This window comes from Procambarus clarkii, chromosome 16 (assembly GCF_040958095.1).
Source record: "Procambarus clarkii isolate CNS0578487 chromosome 16, FALCON_Pclarkii_2.0, whole genome shotgun sequence".
NCBI classification, from domain to species: domain Eukaryota; kingdom Metazoa; phylum Arthropoda; class Malacostraca; order Decapoda; family Cambaridae; genus Procambarus; species Procambarus clarkii.
The window spans coordinates 40,045,698-40,067,545 of NC_091165.1; the positions used below are offsets into that span (position 1 = coordinate 40,045,698).

General features: G+C 45.2%; 1 protein-coding gene across 1 annotated transcript in view; it reads left to right on the top strand.

Moving 5' to 3' along the window:
* Positions 1–20,144, top strand: part of LOC138365360 (homeobox protein 5-like) — a 72,422-nt gene extending 52,278 nt beyond the window's left edge. The window contains exons 4-6 of the mRNA XM_069325666.1: positions 17,177–17,303; positions 18,392–18,748; positions 20,016–20,144. Of these exons, the coding sequence (XP_069181767.1) occupies positions 17,177–17,303; positions 18,392–18,748; positions 20,016–20,144 (613 nt within the window). The remainder of the gene's footprint in view (positions 1–17,176; positions 17,304–18,391; positions 18,749–20,015) is intronic.
* Positions 20,145–21,848: the final 1,704 nt, after the last annotated feature.

The window sequence follows — 21,848 nt, forward strand, 5'->3', positions numbered from 1 at the left end:
CCGAGGCCAGGCTTGACTTGTGAGAGTTTGGTCCACCAGGCTGTTGCTTGGAGCGGCCCGCAGGCCCACATATACCTGGTTGATGGGGTTCTGGGAGTTCTTCTACTCCCCAAGCCCGGCCCGAGACCAGGCTTGACTTGTGAGAGTTTGGTCCACCAGGCTGTTGCTTGGAGCGGCCCGCAGGCCCACATATACCTGGTTGATGGGGTTCTGGGAGTTCTTCTACTCCCCAAGCCCGGCCCGAGGCCAGGCTTGACTTGTGAGAGCTTGGTCCACCAGGCTGTTGCTTGGAGCGGCCCGCAGGCCCACATATACCTGGTTGATGGGGTTCTGGGAGTTCTTCTACTCCCCAAGCCCGGCCCGAGGCAAGGCTCGACTTGCGAGAGTCTGGTCCTCCAGGCTGTTGCTTGGAGCGGCCCGCAGGCCCACATATACCTGGTTGATGGGGTTCTGGGAGTTCTTCTACTCCCCAAGCCCGGCCCGAGGCCAGGCTTGACTTGCGAGAGTCTGGTCCACCAGGTAGTCAATGGCTCTTTAATAGCCTGTTGTAAAGTTATTTCAAGGTGATTAGGGTCCCACGGAACAACTGTTACTGCCAGTGCGAAGAATATTCAGATTGGCGAATATTCTTGATTCAACTGATTCGACTGATTCGAGTTTAATTCATCATTGATTCAACGTTGAATTGATGCCGCTCTACTGGGCATTGTTTCCACTCATGTGAGCTGGGTTATGCGGTTAGTTGTTGGTAAAGATTTGCTACCTAGAACAAAAAGTTCCAAGTAGCACGGGCTATGGTGACCCCGTAGTGGACTTATGTGTGGATTATGCGTATTTTAGAAACATTTTTGTAACGTATTGTTTGCCAATTATAATGTTATATATCCCTTCTCAAAAATAAAGTCAGGCTTTGTGTTTTTGGAAGCCTGAAGAGCATTAAAAAAAGTGAAAAAAAGGGTTCCCATAAACTTGATAAAGTAACCTGTCGCAGGACTAAATAAGCAATATTAATTCTTATTTAGTACATATATGTACTATGCAAGACCTATAAAAAGGCTTGTTATAGTGTTGTCTTCACTCTTTCAACCTCTCTACAAAATTTTTAGTACAAATGTAGACTTTTTTGGAGATACAGTAGTACATATTTTGTACTTCCAGCTAAAGGAATTATAGGTAAAAAGCAACTATAGTTATATAGTTGCCGGTCCAGGGGAGCAGGGGAGCCGGTCGGCCGAGCGGACAGCACGCTGGACTTGTGATCCTGTGGTCTTGGGTTCGATCCCAGGCGCCTGCGAGAAACAATGGGCAGAGTTTCTTTCACCCTATGCCCCTGTTACCTAGCAGTAAAATAGGTACCTGGGTGTTAGTCAGCTGTCACAGGCTGCTTCCTGGGGGTGGAGGCCTGGTCGAGTACCGGGCCGCGGGGACACTAAAAAGCCCCGAAATCATCTCAAGATAACCTCAAGATATAGTAACTATATAGGTATAGTTCCTAATACTTTGGGACGACGTGGCTTGTGACTGAGGCTCTCGTAGATATTTCTAGCCAAGAAAAAAAAAATAATAATTTAGTGCCGAATTTTTTTTCAAAAATGGTTTGAGGCTCTTAGTAAGATGAGTGACGGAGTGTGATAAGGTGTCGTTGGGCTGTGTATGATAGTTTCAGGGGGAGACTGTTGGCACCACAGGCACCATATTGCTTACAGTGCCATGGTGATCTGGGCCATAGCTTCGAACCTGTGCTGGGGATTGTGGGGGAGCCACCATACGTAAGGTAAAGTCATCACCATCGCCACTATCGCTGCAACGATCACCACCACTGCTCTCATTACATTAGGTACAAATGCACCACAATCACCACCACCACTACATCCACCACCACCATAACCACAATCAGAGAAGTTGTGATTTCGGGTGGTATACACAGAGAATATGGTTGAGGTGCATCACCACCACTACCACCACAACCAGCACCACCATCCCAACCAACGCCCCCACCAGCAACCTCACCACCACCACCACCTTGGCTACCGCCATGGTTAATTAACCATGTGTTGATCACCGCCTGGCTGGCTGGCCTGTGTCTCCGCCACGCTTAAGTGAGGGGGGTCGAATCCCCATGTTAGTTACACACTGTTCCTCCTGCTTTGGTGCCCTTTCCCTACCATTTATGTCTAATTCCCTCTCTCCCTCTCTCTCTCTCCTCTCTCTCTCTCTCTCTCTCTCTCTCTCTCTCTCTCTCTCTCTTTCTCTCTCTCTCTCTCTATCTCTCCCTCTCTCTCTCACACACTCTTTTCCTGAAATTCATTTACAGACTTTAGCTGGACATTTCCGTTAATGAACGATGCCATCTACTCTCTTCAGCTAAATTAGTCTCTGCTCATTCTCTCCATTTGCATACTCTTTCCGTGTTATAATAAGACTGAGAAATATATTTAGCAAATCGTGCTAGCAAGTGTTTCCACTGTGCAACATGTTCCTATGGTGCCATGTGCTCATGAAGAAATGACTCAGATTTGATCTGTAGTCTTCAAAATGATGTTGGTCGAAGTTGTCTCGGTCTGATAAGGAATTTTCTACGTCTAGAACATGTCACAGTCATGCTTGATATTGGCTTGTATCGGTAATCTCTATTGCGAGTCCCTAAGCAACTTAAGGGTCCTTGACCTCTCTCTCTCTCTCTCAAATTTCACTGTTCTAAAATCACCGTAATGATTAGGAGATACTGTCTTCAGTGTCCGTCCCACGTGTAAACAGTCTAACTCTATCACTGTAACATCTTCACTTCACTGAAGTGACAGATGAAACACTGTCATCTTCACTTCATGTCACTGTAGCATCATTTCACACTCTTTCATTGTAACTGCTTATTTAACTATTGATATCTCCTTAAAAAAATGTTTTTTTAATTTAAGGACATTTCTGGAAAACTAAAATGAACATTTCCTGAACAATTCATGAACAGAGAGTAATGGGCAGAGGAGAGACGATGGTTAAATAACCAACAATTACCCCATGATATAAACCCATTAAAGAGCATCGAGTGGACGGTGCTTGCTGAGTGATTTAGTGACAGAACTCTTGCCTCAACCCATTACCATGGCAGTCCATGACTTAATCGCAGCTTAAAAAGCTGGAATTCACAGCTATCTAAACCTTAAAATATACATTCCTCAGCTGTACAGTCAGACTGACAACAGAAAACAACAGAAAGAAACAATAATATATGTTTTCTGGTCTGAAAAGAGGAAACATAATAATATATGTTTATATTATATAATGTAATATATATATAAATTCCAAGGGGTTCCATAGTTCCATAAATGAGGTTCCAAGGGGTTGTCATAGCCAGGGGGTGGTAATGGGGGACGAGCTCCCATGACCTATAAAATGCTCCTATACGGCATGCGTCTCCAATAGCCTCTGACAACCAAGTCCAACTCCTGGCCTGCACGGGTGGCTTAGAGTTTAAGTCCGGCGGAACTGCTTTTACCGACAGGAGAAGGGGCGAGGGCGTGCCTCTGGCGCCTTAAAACCAGCTGCTCCGGGTAGATGGGACTCGATAGCCTGGGAAGGCAGCCCATCTAGGGGAAGGAAAACCCTGATTTTAAACCTCCGCTGCCTTGCGGCCATACCCTTGTTTTTGGGAAGGCTTCAGGAGTCAACCTCGAGGAAAAATCCGGAGTTGGAGCCCCTAAGGCAGTTCGTTGTTGACGTCGACCTCGTTCTGGCAGCTCCTGCGACGTTGCTGGAACCATGCGTATTGGCATTTGCCTCTCTATTGGATAATTTCAGCAACGTGGAGAGGGGGGACCTGCTGCATGGGTAACAGCTTCTCCTCCATATCTACCTACCCAGGCTTTGCGCCCTGGAGAGGACACTCCAGCTTCGCCTCACAGCGTCGAACCAACACGGGAAGCGACAGTCTACCGGTTTTAAGTCTTCTGCTCGATTGGCGAAGAGTGTGACGCCAGGGGTTGCTTCCGACGGTGGGAGGGGTCATCGCGCCCCACTGGGCAGCTACCGCCCGCCTCAAGCTGGGCAAACCCCAGCCAATAAGGTGTTGCCTCGCCACGGTCCGTTAACCTCACTGGGTGCGTGGGGTTTAGGGTGAAAACTGACAAGCGGCCCGACAACTTTGCACCAAGCAATACCAAACCAAAGAAGAAAATATCAACTGCCCTAAAGCTGGGCACATGGAACGTCAGGACACTGACACCAGGTTTCTCTGACGACCTGCAAGAAATCAATGACGCCCGAAAAACAGCAATCATCGATAGGGAGCTGAGCAAGCTGCAGATGGATATTGTTGCTCTCCAAGAGACCAGGCTCCCAGGATCAGGATCTGTGAGAGAGAGGACCTTCTCTTTCTTCTGGCAAGGAAAACCTCCAGATGAGACCAGAGAACATGGTGTGGGATTTGCCGTCAGGAATGCACTGTTGGGACACATTATGCCACCGATGGGGGAAACCGAACGAATTCTGTCTCTGCAACTGTACTCCCAAACAGGACCAGTCAATGTAATTAGTGCATATGCACCAACCCTGACTTCTCCAGCAGAGGCAAAGGAAAAATTCTACGATGACCTCAACAGAGTCATAGCGAGAATCCCTGTAAAGGAGCCACTGTTCATCCTCGGCGACTTCAACGCCAGAGTGGGTGCCGAGCACAACATTTGGCCCACTTGCCTGGGTCAATTCGGCATAGGAAGGATGAATGAGAACGGGCAACGTCTGCTAGAACTCTGCTGCCTTCATGGTCTTTGTGTCACCAACACGTTCTTCGGCACAAAGCCTCAACACCGAGTATCTTGGAGACACCCCAGATCCAAGCACTGGCACCAGCTTGACCTGATTCTTACCAGGCGTGCAAGTCTACCCAGCGTCAAGATTACGCGTAGCTACCAGAGTGCTGTCTGTGACACCGACCACTCCCTGGTATGTAGCAGGGTCAAGATGCAACCAAAGAAGATTCATCACTCGAAAAAGGCGGGCAGACCTCGCATCGACACCACCAAGACCCGCAACCAGGACAAGGTGGAAGATTTTGCACACGTGCTCGAGGAAGCTCTTCCTGGCCCAGCTGGGGTCACTGCCTGTAAAAGATGGGAGCACTTCAGAGACGCTGTGTTCAACGCTGCCATTTCCACCTTTCGCAAGAAGACCAGCAGGTCGGCAGACTGGTTCGAGGCTCACTCGGAAGAGATGACACCTGTAATCGAAGAGAAGAGAAACGCCTTGGCAGCCTACAAAGCCTGCCCAAGTCGGCGCAACTTACAGATCCTTCGGGCCGTCCGCTGCAAAGTGCAGCAGAGCGCCAGGCGATGTGCCAACAACTATTGGCTCCAGCTCTGCTCCCAGATACAGACTGCAGCGGATACAGGCAATGTAAGGGGAATGTATGACGGCATCAAGCAGGCCCTCGGCCCAATCAAGAGGAAGACCGCTCCTCTGAAATCTGCCACTGGCGAGGTGATTCAGGACCAGACACTGCAGCTGAAGCGCTGGGTCGAGCACTACTCTGAGCTATACGCCAGGGACAATGTGGTCACCGAAGATGCCCTGAGCGCCATTGAGTGTCTGCCTGTGTTAATGGAGCTCGACAGTGAACCGACCCTGGAAGAACTCAGCGATGCCCTAGACTCCCTTGCTTCTGGTAAAGCTCCTGGCAAAGATGGCATTCCTGCTGAGACCTTGAAGTGCTGCAGAGGTAGCCTGCTCATGGAGCTGCACGAAATTCTCTGCCTCTGCTGGGAAGAAGGAGAGGTGCCACAGGACATGAGGGATGCCAACATCGTCACACTGTATAAGAATAAAGGTGACAGGGGCGACTGCAACAACTACCGTGGAATCTCCCTCCTCAGTATTGTCGGAAAGCTGTTTGCTCGAGTCGCATTGAAGAGGCTCCAAGTACTTGCAGAGAGAGTTTATCCAGAATCACAATGTGGATTCAGAGCTGGCAGGTCCACCATCGACATGGTCTTTTCCCTCAGACAACTGCAGGAGAAATGCAGGGAACAGAAGCAGCCACTCTTTGTAGCCTTCATAGACCTGACGAAGGCCTTCGACCTCGTCAGCAGGGATGGCCTGTTCAAGATCCTCCCCAAGATCGGATGCCCACCCAGGCTCCTCAGCATCATCAGATCTTTCCATGAGAACATGAGGGGCACCGTAGTCTTTGATGGCCTAACATCAGACGCCTTTCACATCCAAAGTGGAGTAAAGCAGGGCTGCGTACTGGCTCCAACCCTATTCGGGATTTTCTTCGCAGTTATGCTGCGGCACGCCTTCGGATCTGTCACGGAAGGCATTTACCTCCGGACCAGGTCGGATGGGAAGCTCTTTAACCTCGCCAGGCTGAGAGCCAAGACAAAGGTTCGGCTGAGGTGTCTGCGCGACTTCCTCTTTGCCGACGACGCAGCAGTCACTGCCCACTCAGCTGAAGACCTCCAACGGCTCATAACCCGCTTCAGCGAGGCCTCTCAGGCTTTCGGACTCACCATCAGTCTGAAGAAAACACAAGTCATGGGACAAGGAGTGGACTCCCCACCTGACATCGGCATCTCTGATTCCAAACTGGAAGTTGTTCACGACTTCGTGTACCTGGGCTCCACAATCTCTGACTCCCTCTCTCTTGATACGGAGCTAAACAAACGCATCGGTAAGGCATCTACTACCATGTCCAAACTGACAAAGAGAGTGTGGGCCAACAATAGGCTAACTGAGTATACTAAGATTCAGGTTTACAGATCCTGTGTCCTGAGCACTCTCCTTTATGGCAGTGAGTCTTGGACACTCCGCGCCCGTCAGGAAAGACGGCTGAATGCCTACCACATGCGCTGCCTTAGACACATCTTGGACATCACCTGGCAGGACAAGGTGACAAACAACAACGTCTTGGGGAGAGCAAGAATCACCAGCATGTACACAATGCTGAAACAGAGACGAATGCGCTGGCTCGGGCACGTTGTGCGAATGGGCGACGGCAGGATCCCCAAGGATCTCCTGTATGGAGAGCTGAGGCAGGGAAAGCGTCCAGTAGGCAAGCCCCAGCTACGGTACAAAGACGTATGCAAAAGGGACCTGAAAGCCATGGACGTCGATCTTGCTATATGGGAGACACTGGCTGCAGACCGTTCAGCCTGGAGGCAGTCTGTTCAACGAGGTCTCTCCAAGTTCGAGGAGTCACTTGCCAAGGAATCGGAGGCAAAGAGACAGAGAAGGAAAGCCGGTAACCAGGAAGACAGACCAGAATCGGACTTCGTTTGTGCTCGGTGTGGGATGGACTGCCACTCTCGGATTGGCCTCATCAGTCACACCAGACGCTGCACCAGGATTGACAACTAGGGCGCAACTCCATAGTCTCCCGAGACTGAAGGATGCCTACTATATAAATTCCTGAGAGGCTCAGAGATATTTATAATTTTCACTTGTTCTAGTCAGTGTCGAGGCCCCTTGAGTGGTGAGGACAACCTTTACTTAGGTCAGCACTTAACAAGTGACCATTAGTAAAGTAACTTTAGCAAACCTGAAAACTGATTTTTGAGACTCATGATATCTGGCTCATTGTCGAGCTGTGGTTACTGGGTGTACAGTTTTGGAGTCAGAGACTAAATGTATTCATTTTGAGACCAACTTGGATGTTTAAGGAACAAAATAACATTTTAACCAGTTTGTTGTAGAGTTTTAATAAAGAAATGTTAAGTTCAATAAGGAGTTTTTGAATTTAATAAATATTTGGTGAGTTTAATTCAGAACTGTTGAACTTTAAAAACTGCTGAGGGAGGCATTTTTTAATAATAAAATTTTTTATAACCAAAACTAAGTTGAATTTTTGCGTTTAAATTAACTCACATTAGAGTAGTCTGGAAAAATTCTACCGTGTATCATTTTCGATATTCTGAATGTATTATGTATGTCATACAGCTATGTCAAACTGTGTATATTAATAGCTAATCTCCTTTATTGTCTGTGAAATCAGTCATTCGCCCTCCCTATTGTTAATATCATAACGATGGTAGTTGACATAAAATTTACTTATCGATTCAAGCAATTTTCGCGCGTTAGACGCTAAGATAATTGGCCGATTGTTCGATGCTAGTGATGATGATTTCGAGGATCAACATTCCCGCGGCCCAGTCTCTGGTCAGGCCTCCCGGTTGCTGGTCTGATCAACCAGGCTGTTCGACATGGCTGCTCGCAGCCTGACCATGAGATTTGCAACTTTGAATTATTCCGGTACATTGTTTGGCTCTAATGATATATGAAATATGAAAGACAAGGCTCGCTTAGTGCATCGTTACACTCTTTCAGCACCCTGGCGATGACTTTCACTGGTCATTGGGATTTATTGAATTTTGTTTCAGTTTAATATCACCCTCTTAGTAATGACTAAACAATTAAAATCATCTTTTTCACTATGTAGATTAGCTAAAGTGTAGGTGAATTATAAAGCTATTCCATTGTAAATAGGCAAAGTACCTATTTTGAATCCTATTTTTCTCTATCATTTAATTGATTCGTTTTTTAGAGGTTTAGGCGGTTCTCTGATGCTGGTTTTGTAAATATAGAAGAACCCTTAGGAGCTGGTTATCTTGAGCTTATCTTGAGATGATATCTTGAGATGATACCTTGAGGTTATCTTGAGATGATATCTTGAGGTTATCTTGAGATGATACCTTGAGATGATATCTTGAGGTTATCTTGAGATGATATCTTGAGGTTATCTTGAGGTTATCTTGAGATGATATCTTGAGGTTATCTTGAGGTTATCTTGAGATGATATCTTGAGGTTATCTTGAGGTTATCTTGAGGTTATCATGAGATGATATCTTGAGGTTATCTTGAGATGATATCTTGAGGTTATCTTGAGGTTATCTTGAGATGATATCTTGAGGTTATCTTGAGATGATATCTTGAGGTTATCTTGAGGTTATCTTGAGGTTATCATGAGATGATATCTTGAGGTTATCTTGAGATGATATCTTGAGGTTATCTTGAGGTTATCTTGAGATGATATCTTGAGGTTATCTTGAGATGATATCTTGAGGTTATCTCGAGATGATATCTTGAGGTTATCTTGAGATGATACCTTGAGATGATATCTTGAGGTTATCTTGAGAAGATATCTTGACGTTATCTTGAGATGATATCTTGAGGTTATCTTGAGATGATATCTTGAGGTTACCTTGAGATGATTTCTTGAGGTTATCTTGAGATGATATCTTGAGGTTATCTTGAGATGATATCTTGAGGTTATCTTGAGATGATTTATGGGCTTAGTATCCCCGCGGCCCGGTCCTCGACCAGGCCTCCACCCTTAGGAAGCAGGCCGTGACAGCTGACTAACACCCAGGTACCTATTTACTGCTAGGTAACAGGGGCATCTGGGTGAAAGAAACTCTGCCCATTGTTTCTCGCCGGCGCCCGGGATAGAACCCGGGACCACAGGATCACGCGTCCAGTGTTCTGTCCACTCCGCCACCGGCTCCCGGCTGGTTGCTATACGCAGTTCATAATTCCTTTGTCCTTATCTATATTTCAGCTGTATTTGATAAGAGTGATACGTTGTTGTTCTAGATGTTCTTCCCTATTTACAATACAATAATATTGCAGTTTTTGGGTTATTTGCAACAGACTTTCAGCGTCGTGGAGAGAGGGGGGGGGGGGCCTGCTGCATGGGTAACAGCTTCTCCCTCGTATCGACCAACTCCATAGTCTCCTGAGACTGATAGATGCCTACTACTACTATTTTTTGATACAATGGTCAGTCATTTTGTCTCCTTGTCAATCGAGGTGATTAGTTTATGCTGTGTTATGTTAATGGGATTTAATACGAATGGTCGTAAATTGATTGTAAATTGTAAATAGGTTGAGTCGACTTTCCAACCATTGCCATGTTGCATATTTCCCGACAGGTGTCATAAAGATACCTCCCCATCTCCCGACACGTGTTATAAAGATACCTCCCACCTCCCGACACGTGTCATAAAGATACCCCTCACCTACCGACACGTGTCATAAAGATACCTCCCACCTCCCGACACGTGTCATAAAGATACCCCTCACCTACCGACACGTGTTATAAAGATACCCCCCACCTCCCGACACGTGTTATAAAGATACCTCCCACCTCCCGACACGCGTCATAAAGATACCCCCCACCTCCCGACACGCGTCAGAAAGATACCCCCCACCTCCCGACACGCGTCACAAAGATACCCCCCACCTCCCGACACGCGTCACAAAGATACCCCCCACCTCCCGACACGCGTCATAAAGATACCCCCCACCTCCTGACATGCGTCACAAAGATACCCCCCATCTCCCGACACGCGTCACAAAGATACCCCCATCTCCCGACACGCGTCACAAAGATACCCCCCACCTCCAGACACGTTTCACAAAGATACCCCCACCTCCTGACACGCGTCACAAAGATACCCCCACCTCCCGACACGCGTCACAAAGATACCCCCACCTCCCGACACGCGTCACAAAGATACCCCCACCTCCCGACACGCGTCACAAAGATACCCCCCCCACCACCCGACACGCGTTACAAAGATACCCCCACCACTCGACACGCGTCACAAAGATACCCCCCCACCACCCGACACGCGTTACAAAGATACTCCCACCTCCTGACACGCGTCACAAAGATACCCCCCACCTATAATCTAGTGTGCCTTATCTAGCTTCAGCTATCTTTAAACACCACCCAATTTGCTTTACTAAGCAAATTTATATATATGATAAATTAATAAATTAATAAAGTTAAATTTCAATTATTTATATATATTATAAAGTTAAATTTATATATAAAAATATTTAATTAATAAAAATAATAAAGATAAACTGATTAATTAATATATATTAATCTGGTATGTTTAAAAATAAGTTTTCTCTCTCAATTTTCCTACTTAATTATATTACATACATACATACATACTGTTATCATATGTGTAAGATTTTCTGTGTAAGATAACATACATATTGTGATCTTACACAGAAAATACATATGTAACTATTATAATATTATTATCATATGGGAAAAAAATATCACTCTGTTATTCTTTGTTTGTATTTCTTCTTCTTTGCTTTCATCATTTCTTTCATTTCTTTCATTTATCAGGTCAAACTTTCTTACTTTCTCTCTCCTAGCCGCTGACTTTCTAACTATTCTTTCTTCTTGCCTCTGATTTTCTTTCCCTCCTCTCTCCTTGGCCACTGACTTTTTTTCCTGTCCTTTCTCGCTGCCCGTGACTTTCTTCCCAGCTGCAGGGCGGGGAAGAAAGTGCCGCTGCGTTTCTGCCCGTCTGGTGGTCAATGACCTCTCACCTGACAGTTCAGTACGAGGTCATTGGTCGCTTAGTCCAGTGGCTTGTTTCCTCTTGTGTGTGTGTGGGTACTCATCTAGTTGTACTCATCTAGTTGTGCTTGCGGGGCTTGAGGTCTGCTTTTTCGGCCCGTCTCTCAACTGTCAATCAACTGTTACTAACTACTATTTTTTTTCATACCACGCATACACACCCCAGGAAGCAGTCCGTGACAGCTGACTAACTCCCAGGTACTTATTTACTGCTAGGTAGTAGGGGCATCAGTGTGAAAGAAACTCTGCGAGTTGTTTCTCGCCGGCGCCGGGAACCGAACCCGGGACCACAGGATCACGCGTCCAGCGTTCTGTCAACTCAGCCACTGGCCCTCATACATGTGTGTGTGTGTACTCACCTAGTTGTACTCACCTAGTTGTGTTTGCGGGGGTTGAGCTCTGGCTCTTTGGTCCCGCCTCTCAACCGTCAATCAACAGGTGTACAGATTCATGAGCCTATCGGGCTCTGTCATATCTACACTTGAAACTGTGTATGGAGTCAGCCTCCACCACATCACTTCCTAATGCATTCCATTTGTCAACCACTCTGACACTAAAAAAGTTCTTTCTAATATCTCTGTGGCTCATTTGGGCACTCAGTTTCCACCTGTGTCCCCTTGTGCGTGTTCCCCTTGTGTTAAATAGACTGTCTTTATCTACCCTATCATTCCCCTTCAGAATCTTGAATGTGGTGATCATGTCCCCCCTAACTCTTCTGTCTTCCAGCGAAGTGAGGTTTAATTCCCGTAGTCTCTCCTCGTAGCTTATACCTCTCAGCTCGGGTACTAGTCTGGTGGCAAACCTTTGAACCTTTTCCAGTTTAGTCTTATCCTTGACTAGATATGGACTCCATGCTGGGGCTGCATACTCCAGGATTGGCCTGACATATGTGGTATACAAAGTTCTGAATGATTCTTTACACAAGTTTCTGAATGCCGTTCGTATGTTGGCCAGCCTGGCATATGCCGCTGATGTTATCCGCTTGATATGTGCTGCAGGAGACAGGTCTGGCGTGATATCAACCCCCAAGTCTTTTTCCTTCTCTGACTCCTGAAGAATTTCCTCTCCCAGATGATACCTTGTATCTGGCCTCCTGCTTCCTACACCTATCTTCATTACATTACATTTGGTTGGGTTAAACTCTAACAACCATTTGTTCGACCATTCCTTCAGCTTGTCTAGGTCTTCTTGAAGCCTCAAACAGTCCTCTTCTGTTTTAATCCTTCTCATAATTTTAGCATCGTCCGCAAACATTGAGAGAAATGAATCGATACCCTCCGGGAGATCATTTACATATATCAGAAACAAGATAGGACCGAGCACAGAGCCCTGTGGGACTCCACTAGTGACTTCACGCCAATCGGAGGTCTCACCCCTCACCGTAACTCTCTGCTTCCTATTGCTTAGATACTCCCTTATCCACTGGAGCACCTTACCAGCTACACCTGCCTGTCTCTCCAGCTTATGTACCAGCCTCTTATGCGGTACTGTGTCAAAGGCTTTCCGACAATCCAAGAAAATGCAGTCCGCCCAGCCCTCTCTTTCTTGCTTAATCTGTGTCACCTGATCGTAGAATTCTATCAAGCCTGTAAGGCAAGATTTACCCTCCCTGAATCCATGTTGGCGATTTGTCACGAAGTCCCTTCTCTCCAGATGTGTTACCAGGTTTTTTCTCACGATCTTCTCCATCACCTTGCATGGTATACAAGTCAAGGACACTGGCCTGTAGTTCAGTGCCTCTTGTCTGTCGCCCTTTTTGTATATTGGGACCACATTCGCCGTCTTCCATATTTCTGGTAGGTCTCCCGTCTCTAGTGACTTACTATACACTATGGAGAGTGGCAGGCAAAGTGCCTCTGTACACTCTTTCAGTACCCATGGTGAGATCCCATCTGGACCAACAGCCTTTCTAACATCCAGATCCAGCAGGTGTCTCTTGACCTCCTCTCTCGTAATTTCGAACTCCTCCAAGGCCGCCTGGTTTACCTCCCCTTCTCCTAGCACAGTGACCTCACCCTGTTCTATTGTGAAGACCTCCTGGAACCTCTTGTTGAGTTCCTCACACACCTCTCTGTCATTCTCTGTATACCTGTCCTCGCCTGTTCTAAGTTTCAATACCTGTTCTTTCACTGTTGTTTTCCTTCTGATGTGACTGTGGAGTAGCTTTGGTTCGGTCTTGGCTTTGTTTGCTATATCATTTTCAAAATTTTTCTCTGCTTCTCTTCTCACCCTGACGTACTCATTCCTGGTTCTCTGGTATCTCTCTCTGCTTTCTGGTGTTCTGTTATTCCGGAAGTTCCTCCACGGCTTTTTGTTCAGTTTCTTCGCTTCCATACATGCCCTATTATACCATGGATTCTTCTGTTGCTTCTCGGATTTTTCCCTTGGGCCGGGATGAACCTGTTTACTGCCTCCTGACACTTTTGGGTAACATAGTCCATCAACCCTGTACAGACTTGTCTCTGAGGTCTGTGTCCCAAGGTATTTCACTTAGGAAACTTCTCATCTGTTCATAATTCCCCTTTCGGTATGCCAGCCTTTTGATTCCTAGTTCTTTTTGGGGGGAGATAAGTCCTAGCTCTACCAGGTACTCAAAGTTCAATACACTGTGGTCACTCATTCCCAAGGGCGCTTCCATCTTAACTTCCCTTATATCCCATTCATTTAGGGTAAATATCAAATCAAGCATTGCTGGTTCATCTTCTCCTCTCATTCTTGTTGGTTCTTTGGTGTGCTGGCTTAGAAAGTTTCTTGTTGCCACGTCCAGCAGCTTAGCTCTCCATGTTTCTGGTCCTCCATGCGGGTCTCTGTTCTTCCAATCTATCTTCCCATGGTTGAAGTCTCCCATAATTAGTAGTCCAGATCCATTCCTGCTAGCAACAGAAGCTGCTCTTTCTATTATGTTAATGGTGGCCATGTTGTTTCTATCATATTCCTGTCTAGGTCTTCTGTCATTTGGTGGTGGATTATATATGACTGCGACTATAATTTTTTTCCCTCCATTTGTTACAGTACCTGCTATGTAGTCACTGAAACCTTCGCAGCCCTGAATATCCATCTCCTCAAAATCCCAGCCTTGTCTTACCAGCAGAGCTACACCACCCCCACCTCTTCCTTCCCTCTCTTTCCTCATAACATAATAGTCCTGTGGGAACACTGCATTTGTTATCGCTTTCGTGATCTTTGTTTCTGTGAGGGCTATTATGTCTGGGTTTTCCTCTAGTACCAGTTCACCAAGCTCATTTGCTTTATTTGTAATTCCATCTATGTTTGTGTACATCGCTTTGAGGCTCACTTTCTTCTGTCCCTTCTCAAATCGCCTCCTTGGTGAGTGTTCTGCTGGTGGGGGAGGCTGTTCCATGGGTGTGAGGACCTGTGAGCTCTGCTCTTTCGGTCTGCCTCTCGACTGTCAATCAACTGTTTCTAACTACTACTAATACTACTATTTTTCACACACACACACACACACACACACACACACACACACACACACACACACACACACACACACACACCTCCCTTTCCTCCCTTTCTAACGGTTGGTGCAAAGATAATGACACGTGAGGTCACTCACACAACACAATCAAAACTCGAACTCCGTGTGTGTGTGTGTGTGAAAAATAGTAGTATTAGTAGTAGTTAGAAATAGTAGTTATTAGTAGTAGTTAGTAGTAGTTGTGTGTGTGTGTGTGTGTGTGTGTGTGTGTGTGTGTGTGTGTGTGTGTGTGTGTGTGTGTGTGTGTGTGTGTGTGTGTGTGTGTGAGTGTATGTGTGTGTGTAGGTGTTTGTGTGCTCTTCAAATTGTACTCAACTAGTGGTGTTTTGCAGGAGTACATCTTCGGCTCTTTGGTCCCGCCTCTCAACTGTCAATCAACCGGTGTTCCGATTCCAGAGCCATTTGGGCTCTATCATATCTACTTTTCAAACTGTGTATGGCGTCAGCCACCACCACATCATCTCCTAAAGCATTCCATTTACTAACTACTCTGAAATTAAAAAGTTGTGACGTATCTATGACGTCACCAAACCGCACGATCTCTAATGACCTATCGGAGGTTAAAATATACCCCACACGGCTAAATGGAGCTTCCTGATTGGTGGAAACCGTACACAAAGTTCCGAGATAACAAGCGGTTTACATGTAGATGAAGCACCAGGATAGCAGCCTGGGTTATCATAAGCATCGGAAGTGATATGCGTAGAGCTATCACGCTAAATAGCTTAACTACCATTAAGTCCAAAGCACCGTCTAGTTACCTCAAATAGTTAATACAACATTCTACTATGCGGACAGGAATTCCGATTTATTTTAGTTATAGTCAATTGACGAAGATACAGAAAACGCGATACGGCGCTCGGAGGCAGCCGACTGAGTGATTAAGTCGTTAATCGCGATATATCTATGCAATCCTCAGAGTAGTTGAGCAGTTAAGGTCCCGTAGTTGCAGGGCAGTTTATGCACAGTGCAAACGGTATAGGCTGCAGCGTGTTAAGATCAAATTCGTATGAGAAATACGGAAATTCTATACCATGACTCTGCTATCCATCCAGGTTGTGAGCAGGAACGAGTGAACCCGAGTGAACTCGAGTGAACCCGTGTGAACCATGAGCAGTGGTGAAACCTGCACCAATGTGGAGTTCGAGTTTTGATTGTGTTGTGTGAGTGACCTCACGTGTCATTATCTTTGCACCGACCGATTACGTGCAAAGTCACTAGTCAGGAAACACGTGTCACCTTGAAGAGTCGTCAGACAGCGTTAGCGGCACACGTATGTGTCATATATGTATGCCACATGCCACATGCCACATATAAGTATGCGTGTGTGGCATAGATAGCGGAGCGCGTATGTGGTTTGAGAGGCCGGTTATAGTGGCTAGCACCATAGAGTTGAGACTCTAACCTCGTGCTCGTCTCATAGAGCACCTGGAGCAGGTAGAGGGTGAGTGGTGATTAACAAGGACGTTCGAGTGGTTCACTGTGTATGATATCACGTCGTTCATCCGTGAAGGATGATTGTGTATGTTGACACGCACATACACCACACACATACACCAGATCTAGTTAAGTGGCAGTATCTGCATGCAATATTGCACACAGTTGCAGCATCTACTTAGTAAACTGGACAGTTCTGTCTCACTGTTGAACTCTTCTAAAGCATCAGACTGATTTTTCTGCTCGAGACGAGGATCGAGCAATCTGTCAGCCTTCTGTCTCTCTTGTGTCATTGTATTCATTCTAATGTTGAACTCAAACTTGCTTAACAAAGCAGGATTTTTGTCACTAAACTCGTGCTGATGTTTCGAAACAAAGTTAAGGTTTTATGGAGTTTTACTCTCCTTATGATCAGTCAGCCTATTAACTTGCAAGAGATGCTTGTTAGTAATCATGATGTGTGTAGTGTAGTCGTATTGTAGTGTCCTTTTTTCAGTGTATTTGAGCAACATTTTCCAACAGTCTGAAAGATCTCTCTTTTCCAGAGATGAATTAATTATTACAACAAGGAAACTAACTACAGAGTTATTCATCTACCTCCTTTAATGTCCAAGGTGATGTATTTTCTGGTCTATCAGCTTTTATCACAACAATTCTCGTAGATGTTCGTTATTCTGACGTTACTATAATTTCTACTAGATTTTCCGTGGGAGGAGTGGCAGTTTAGGTAGGATTCTTGTGAACATGGGCAGATCAGGTTACTTCTAAAATAGTTCCTGGAGGCTTTTGCCTGTCACTCACCTATGTGTAGATGTTCCTCGGCTTTTTTTTTTGCTACGTAATGATTGTGTGACTTGTTCTGTGTTCTCTAGATCGATTGTGTCCAGTTCTGTGTTCTCTAGATCAATTGTGTCCAGTTCTGTGTTCTCTAGATCAATTGTGTCCAGTTCTGTGTTCTCTAGATCGATTGTGTCCAGTTCTGTGTTCTCTAGATCGATTGTATCCTGTTCTGTGTTCTCTAAACCGATTGTGTCTTGTTCTGTGTTCTCTATATCCCTTCCATGTTCTTAGGTTAATGTCTCTTTACCTCTAGATAAAGCCTCTGAATCCATGGGCTAAAGTTATTCTTGGTTTCCTGGTTCCCTCAGTGGTGAAATGAACCTTTATTATATTTATATATTCAAGATCAAAACGAAGTGAACACTGGCTTCTGCATTTATTTCCCTGTCAATGATTTAACTTTCCATCTCATTTTGTGTGATGACCAGGTGTTGTCTATCCGGCTGCTGACGACTCTTATTCTCCTCTTGTCCCTTACATCTGGCCCCCAGGGAGTTCCTCTCTACTACCTCCATAAGCATTACTCTCCATGTTTCATCACCGCCTCTCGGATCTATTATTTCCTAATCAATTTGCTATGATTCAAGTCCCCCATTACTAGCAGGTGTGATCTCAATTTGTGAGCTGTCTCTATCATTCCTTTGGGAGGATATTTATTGTTGTTCTGTTTAGGATTTCATATTTTTCCCTCGCTCTTTGTGTCTCTCTGTAATACATCACTGTGTTTTTGTGGTTATAGATCAATGCAACCACCGCTCTCTCACCCTCCGTTGCACTGATGGCCTCGTAGTTGCTTGAATCTTCCATGGAACTTCCTTCAAATATTCAGGTTTTGTTTTAATTCGCCAAAAACTTTGATTAAACTAAAGTAGCTAATTTTGTCCACACTAATACTGTTGTTATTATGCACTGAGATTCGCCAATCAAAGGTGGGTGTGGTTTTTGGCTTGTTCTTTGTAAACTGAATCTCTTAGAACAGTGATGACCTTCGACGTTCACAATGTGTGTGTGTTCTCCGTGGGTATATAGGGGTCAATACTAGTTTCTGCAGTTATAACCTTAACCACTTGCCTCTGTTCCACAGAGGTGTCGTAAGTTAAGGTGTGTGAGGGCGCTAGTGGAGCACCCGCAAGTGCTACTTCATATTCAAGTCTTAATATATAAGACTAAAACAATAAGTAGTGTCAGCAAGTTCTCAAATATTCCGATAGAAACACTTCACGTTCACTATATAAACCGTAGCACAGGTTGGCTATCGTAGCAGTGCCAGTTATCGTACCAGTGCCAGCTCTCGTAGCAGTGCCAGTTATCGTAGCAGCGCCAGTTATCGTAGCAGTGCCAGTCATCGTAGCAGCGCCAGCTCTCGTAGCAGTGCCAGTTATCGTAGCAGCGCCAGTTATCGTAGCAGTGCCAGCTCTCGTAGCAGTGCCAGTTATCGTAGCAGTGCCAGTCATCGTAGCAGTGCCAGCTCTCGTAGCAGTGCCAGTTATCGTAGCAGCGCCAGTTATCGTAGCAGTGCCAGTTATCGTAGCAGTGCCAGTTATCGTAGCAGTGCCAGTTATCGTAGCAGTGCCAGTCATCGTAGCAGCGCCAGTGCCACCACAGTAATGTATAAATTTATAAATTCACAATTCAGTATGACATTATTTGGAGCACGTCACCCTATCATAAATACACATATAAATTATATCCAATGATTACATATTACCACCATAGGACACCAAAAATAAAAAAAAGGTTAGAAGTGGCAAAAATATATCAAAATACGTCATAGCTTCTCTCACAATTAATATTATAGACCAAGCTGTCTCTGTGCCAGTATGGCACTGGTGAAACAAGGAATGGTGCCATCCAGGAGGCACTACCCGCCAAACACACACCGAAACTACGACGTTGGTACAACGTTCGAACAAGTTTTAACACTTCCTAACCAGTTATAACAACCAATATAGCAAGTTGTAACAACGTTCTAATACGTCATAAACACGTTAAGCCAAGATGTAACATCTTTATTACAAGTTGTAACAAGCGGAAAATAGAGACAGTTTCGGTTTGTGTTTCCAGGGTACAGCCTCTGTGGTGCCTGGCGGTGCCGTGGGTGATGGCACATGTAAGGCAGATGACCTTGTTACACAGTTGGTGGTACAATATTTCACTGATTCAAGTGCACTGGACGACATCCTAACAATTTATCCAAAATTTGCTTGTCCATTTTAAAGAATGAAGAACAATTTTATTTATAATGTTTTTAAGCTGCATCTCTTAGGAGTCCATCCCTGTCCTTGTGTGGCAGTGCACAATATAAAGTTGTATAATATATATATATATATATATATATATATATATATATATATATATATATATATATATATATATATATATATACATATATATATATATATATATATATATATATATATATATATATATATATATATATATATATATATATATATATATATATATATATATATATATGTATGTATGTATGTGTGTGTGTGTGTGCTTCAGCCTACAGTTTAGACCTATTGTCTTGTGTATGACCCTCTGGCCTGTGTGACAGTGAATACCAGCATTATCCTCACTCTAATAAGATTTAACTGAATTTCTCAGATTAGGAAAATTGTAATTAAATTTTGTCAATAAAGTTGTTAATAATAATAAGATATACAGCCATCACTCAGTTATTGACTTGAATGTTACTGGGTACCGGTACTGGTACTGGGCTAAAATTGATAAAACTGATAAAACTAGATATTTCATGCGACAGAGAATCATGTAAAGTGATTAGCGTACAAGTAACTGTGGTAACACACACACACTTAACTGTTGTTATTACTTACAATATAACTTACACCAAAACTGTTCCAGCCAATGCAGAAAATTTTGAACTGCAAAGTTGTCTTGAAGAAAACGAATGAAATATGGATTACTCGACATCAAAGAACACTCTCGTGTCTTATAATTCCGCCTCTAAACGTAATTAAAAACGGCCTTTGATGATTAGTTGTGTTCCTTGGACAGTATATCACTATTATGCTTATTATAATTGTCTTAGTATATAACACTATTAAGAGCATTGACTGCCTAATGAACGTAAAATAAATGGAGTTAATTTAGTGTGTCAATTAGCTTTCAATGTTTTCAATCTCTTGAAGAATAGGAGGGAATAATTTAGTGCCATGTTTGGAGCAGACGCCCGAGCACCCGTCTGCATGTCGCTGCGTTTCATACGCCAGGAATGTAAACAAATAGAGAGCAAGACGCCAGCCAAACTAGGTCTGAACATCTTACTTATTCTTGAACATCTTACTTATTCTTGAAGACAAGCGGACGTCTTCAAGACACCCGCTGTGTCTTGGGACCGCAAGAACACGCGACGCGATTTTGCTCACAGCGTCTCGCCAGTGTCGTCAAGGAGTCCTCCCCAACGATCCGGAAGCAATAGCCGGCGGTCACAGGCAAGCTGATGGATTCTTCCGTTTTCCGGTTGGATCTTCGGTCAAAGGGAGCCAGTCGGCCGAGCGAACAGCACGCTGGACTTGTGATCCTGTGGTCCCGGGTTCGATCCCGGGCGCCGGCGAGAAACAATGGGCAGAGTTTCTTTCACCCTATGCCCCTGTTACCTAGCAGTAAAATAGGTACCTGGGTGTTAGTCAGCTGTCACGGGCTGCTTCCTGGGGGTGGAGGCCTGGTCGAGGACCGGGCCGCGGGGACACTAAAGCCCCGAAATCATCTCAAGATAACCTCAAGATAGGGAGGCGATGTGTGGCGCCGGCGTGACCAAGAGGTGCCAGGACTTGGCGGGTCTCTGGTGGACTCCTGGTGTGCCCTCGGGGGGTAGTATCCGCCAGACTCCTGCCCTGCAGGAAGTACCCAACTAGGCACAAGTTTAGGAAAAGCCATTGCGTTTCCACCGCGAATTTGATTATTCAGTCTGTGTGGGAAGTAGTCAGGTGCTGACTTCGCTGAGGGACTTGTAGCGGTCTACACACATCTGCCTGCAGGTGTTTTATGCTGTGTAAGTGATGAGTTACCCGGCGCAGGGCGGGTAACTCATCACCGTGTTAGTGTCCCCCGACAGCTGATGTGTAAACAGCCACAAGTCTTCCCGTTTTCATCCTCCCCCTAAGAGTACACCGGGGCACCCTGGCACTACTGCCACTCTTGCCTCTAAATCACACCACAATTCGCTTGTTTCACTGGCAACGTGTCGTTAAAGACAATTGCCAATTAACAGATATATATCCATTTACACCTGCCATCAGCACCACACACAGATATGCCACAGGGGCCTGGATGGCTGAGTGGACAGCTCTTGGGGTTCGTAATCCTAGGGTCCGGGGATCGATCCCCAGCGATGGCGGAAACAAATGGGTAGTGTTTTTTTCACCCTGATGCCCTTGTTCATCTAGCAGTAAAGAGGTACCTGGAAGTTAGACAGCTGATACGCCCTGCTTCCTGGGTATGTGTGTGTGTGTGTTTGGACAAAAAAAACTGTTGATAGACAGTTGAGAGGCGGGCCTAAAGAGCCACAGCTCAACCCTCGCAAGTACAACTAGGTGAACACAAAGCCTTTAACTCCCCACACATCACTACAGTTCTCTAGAGGTCAGTTATTCATTATGAGAAGAATGTCAGGCCATAACAAGGTCAAAATAAAAAGGTCAAAAAACCAGTAAGGTAACTCTTAACAAGCTGAAC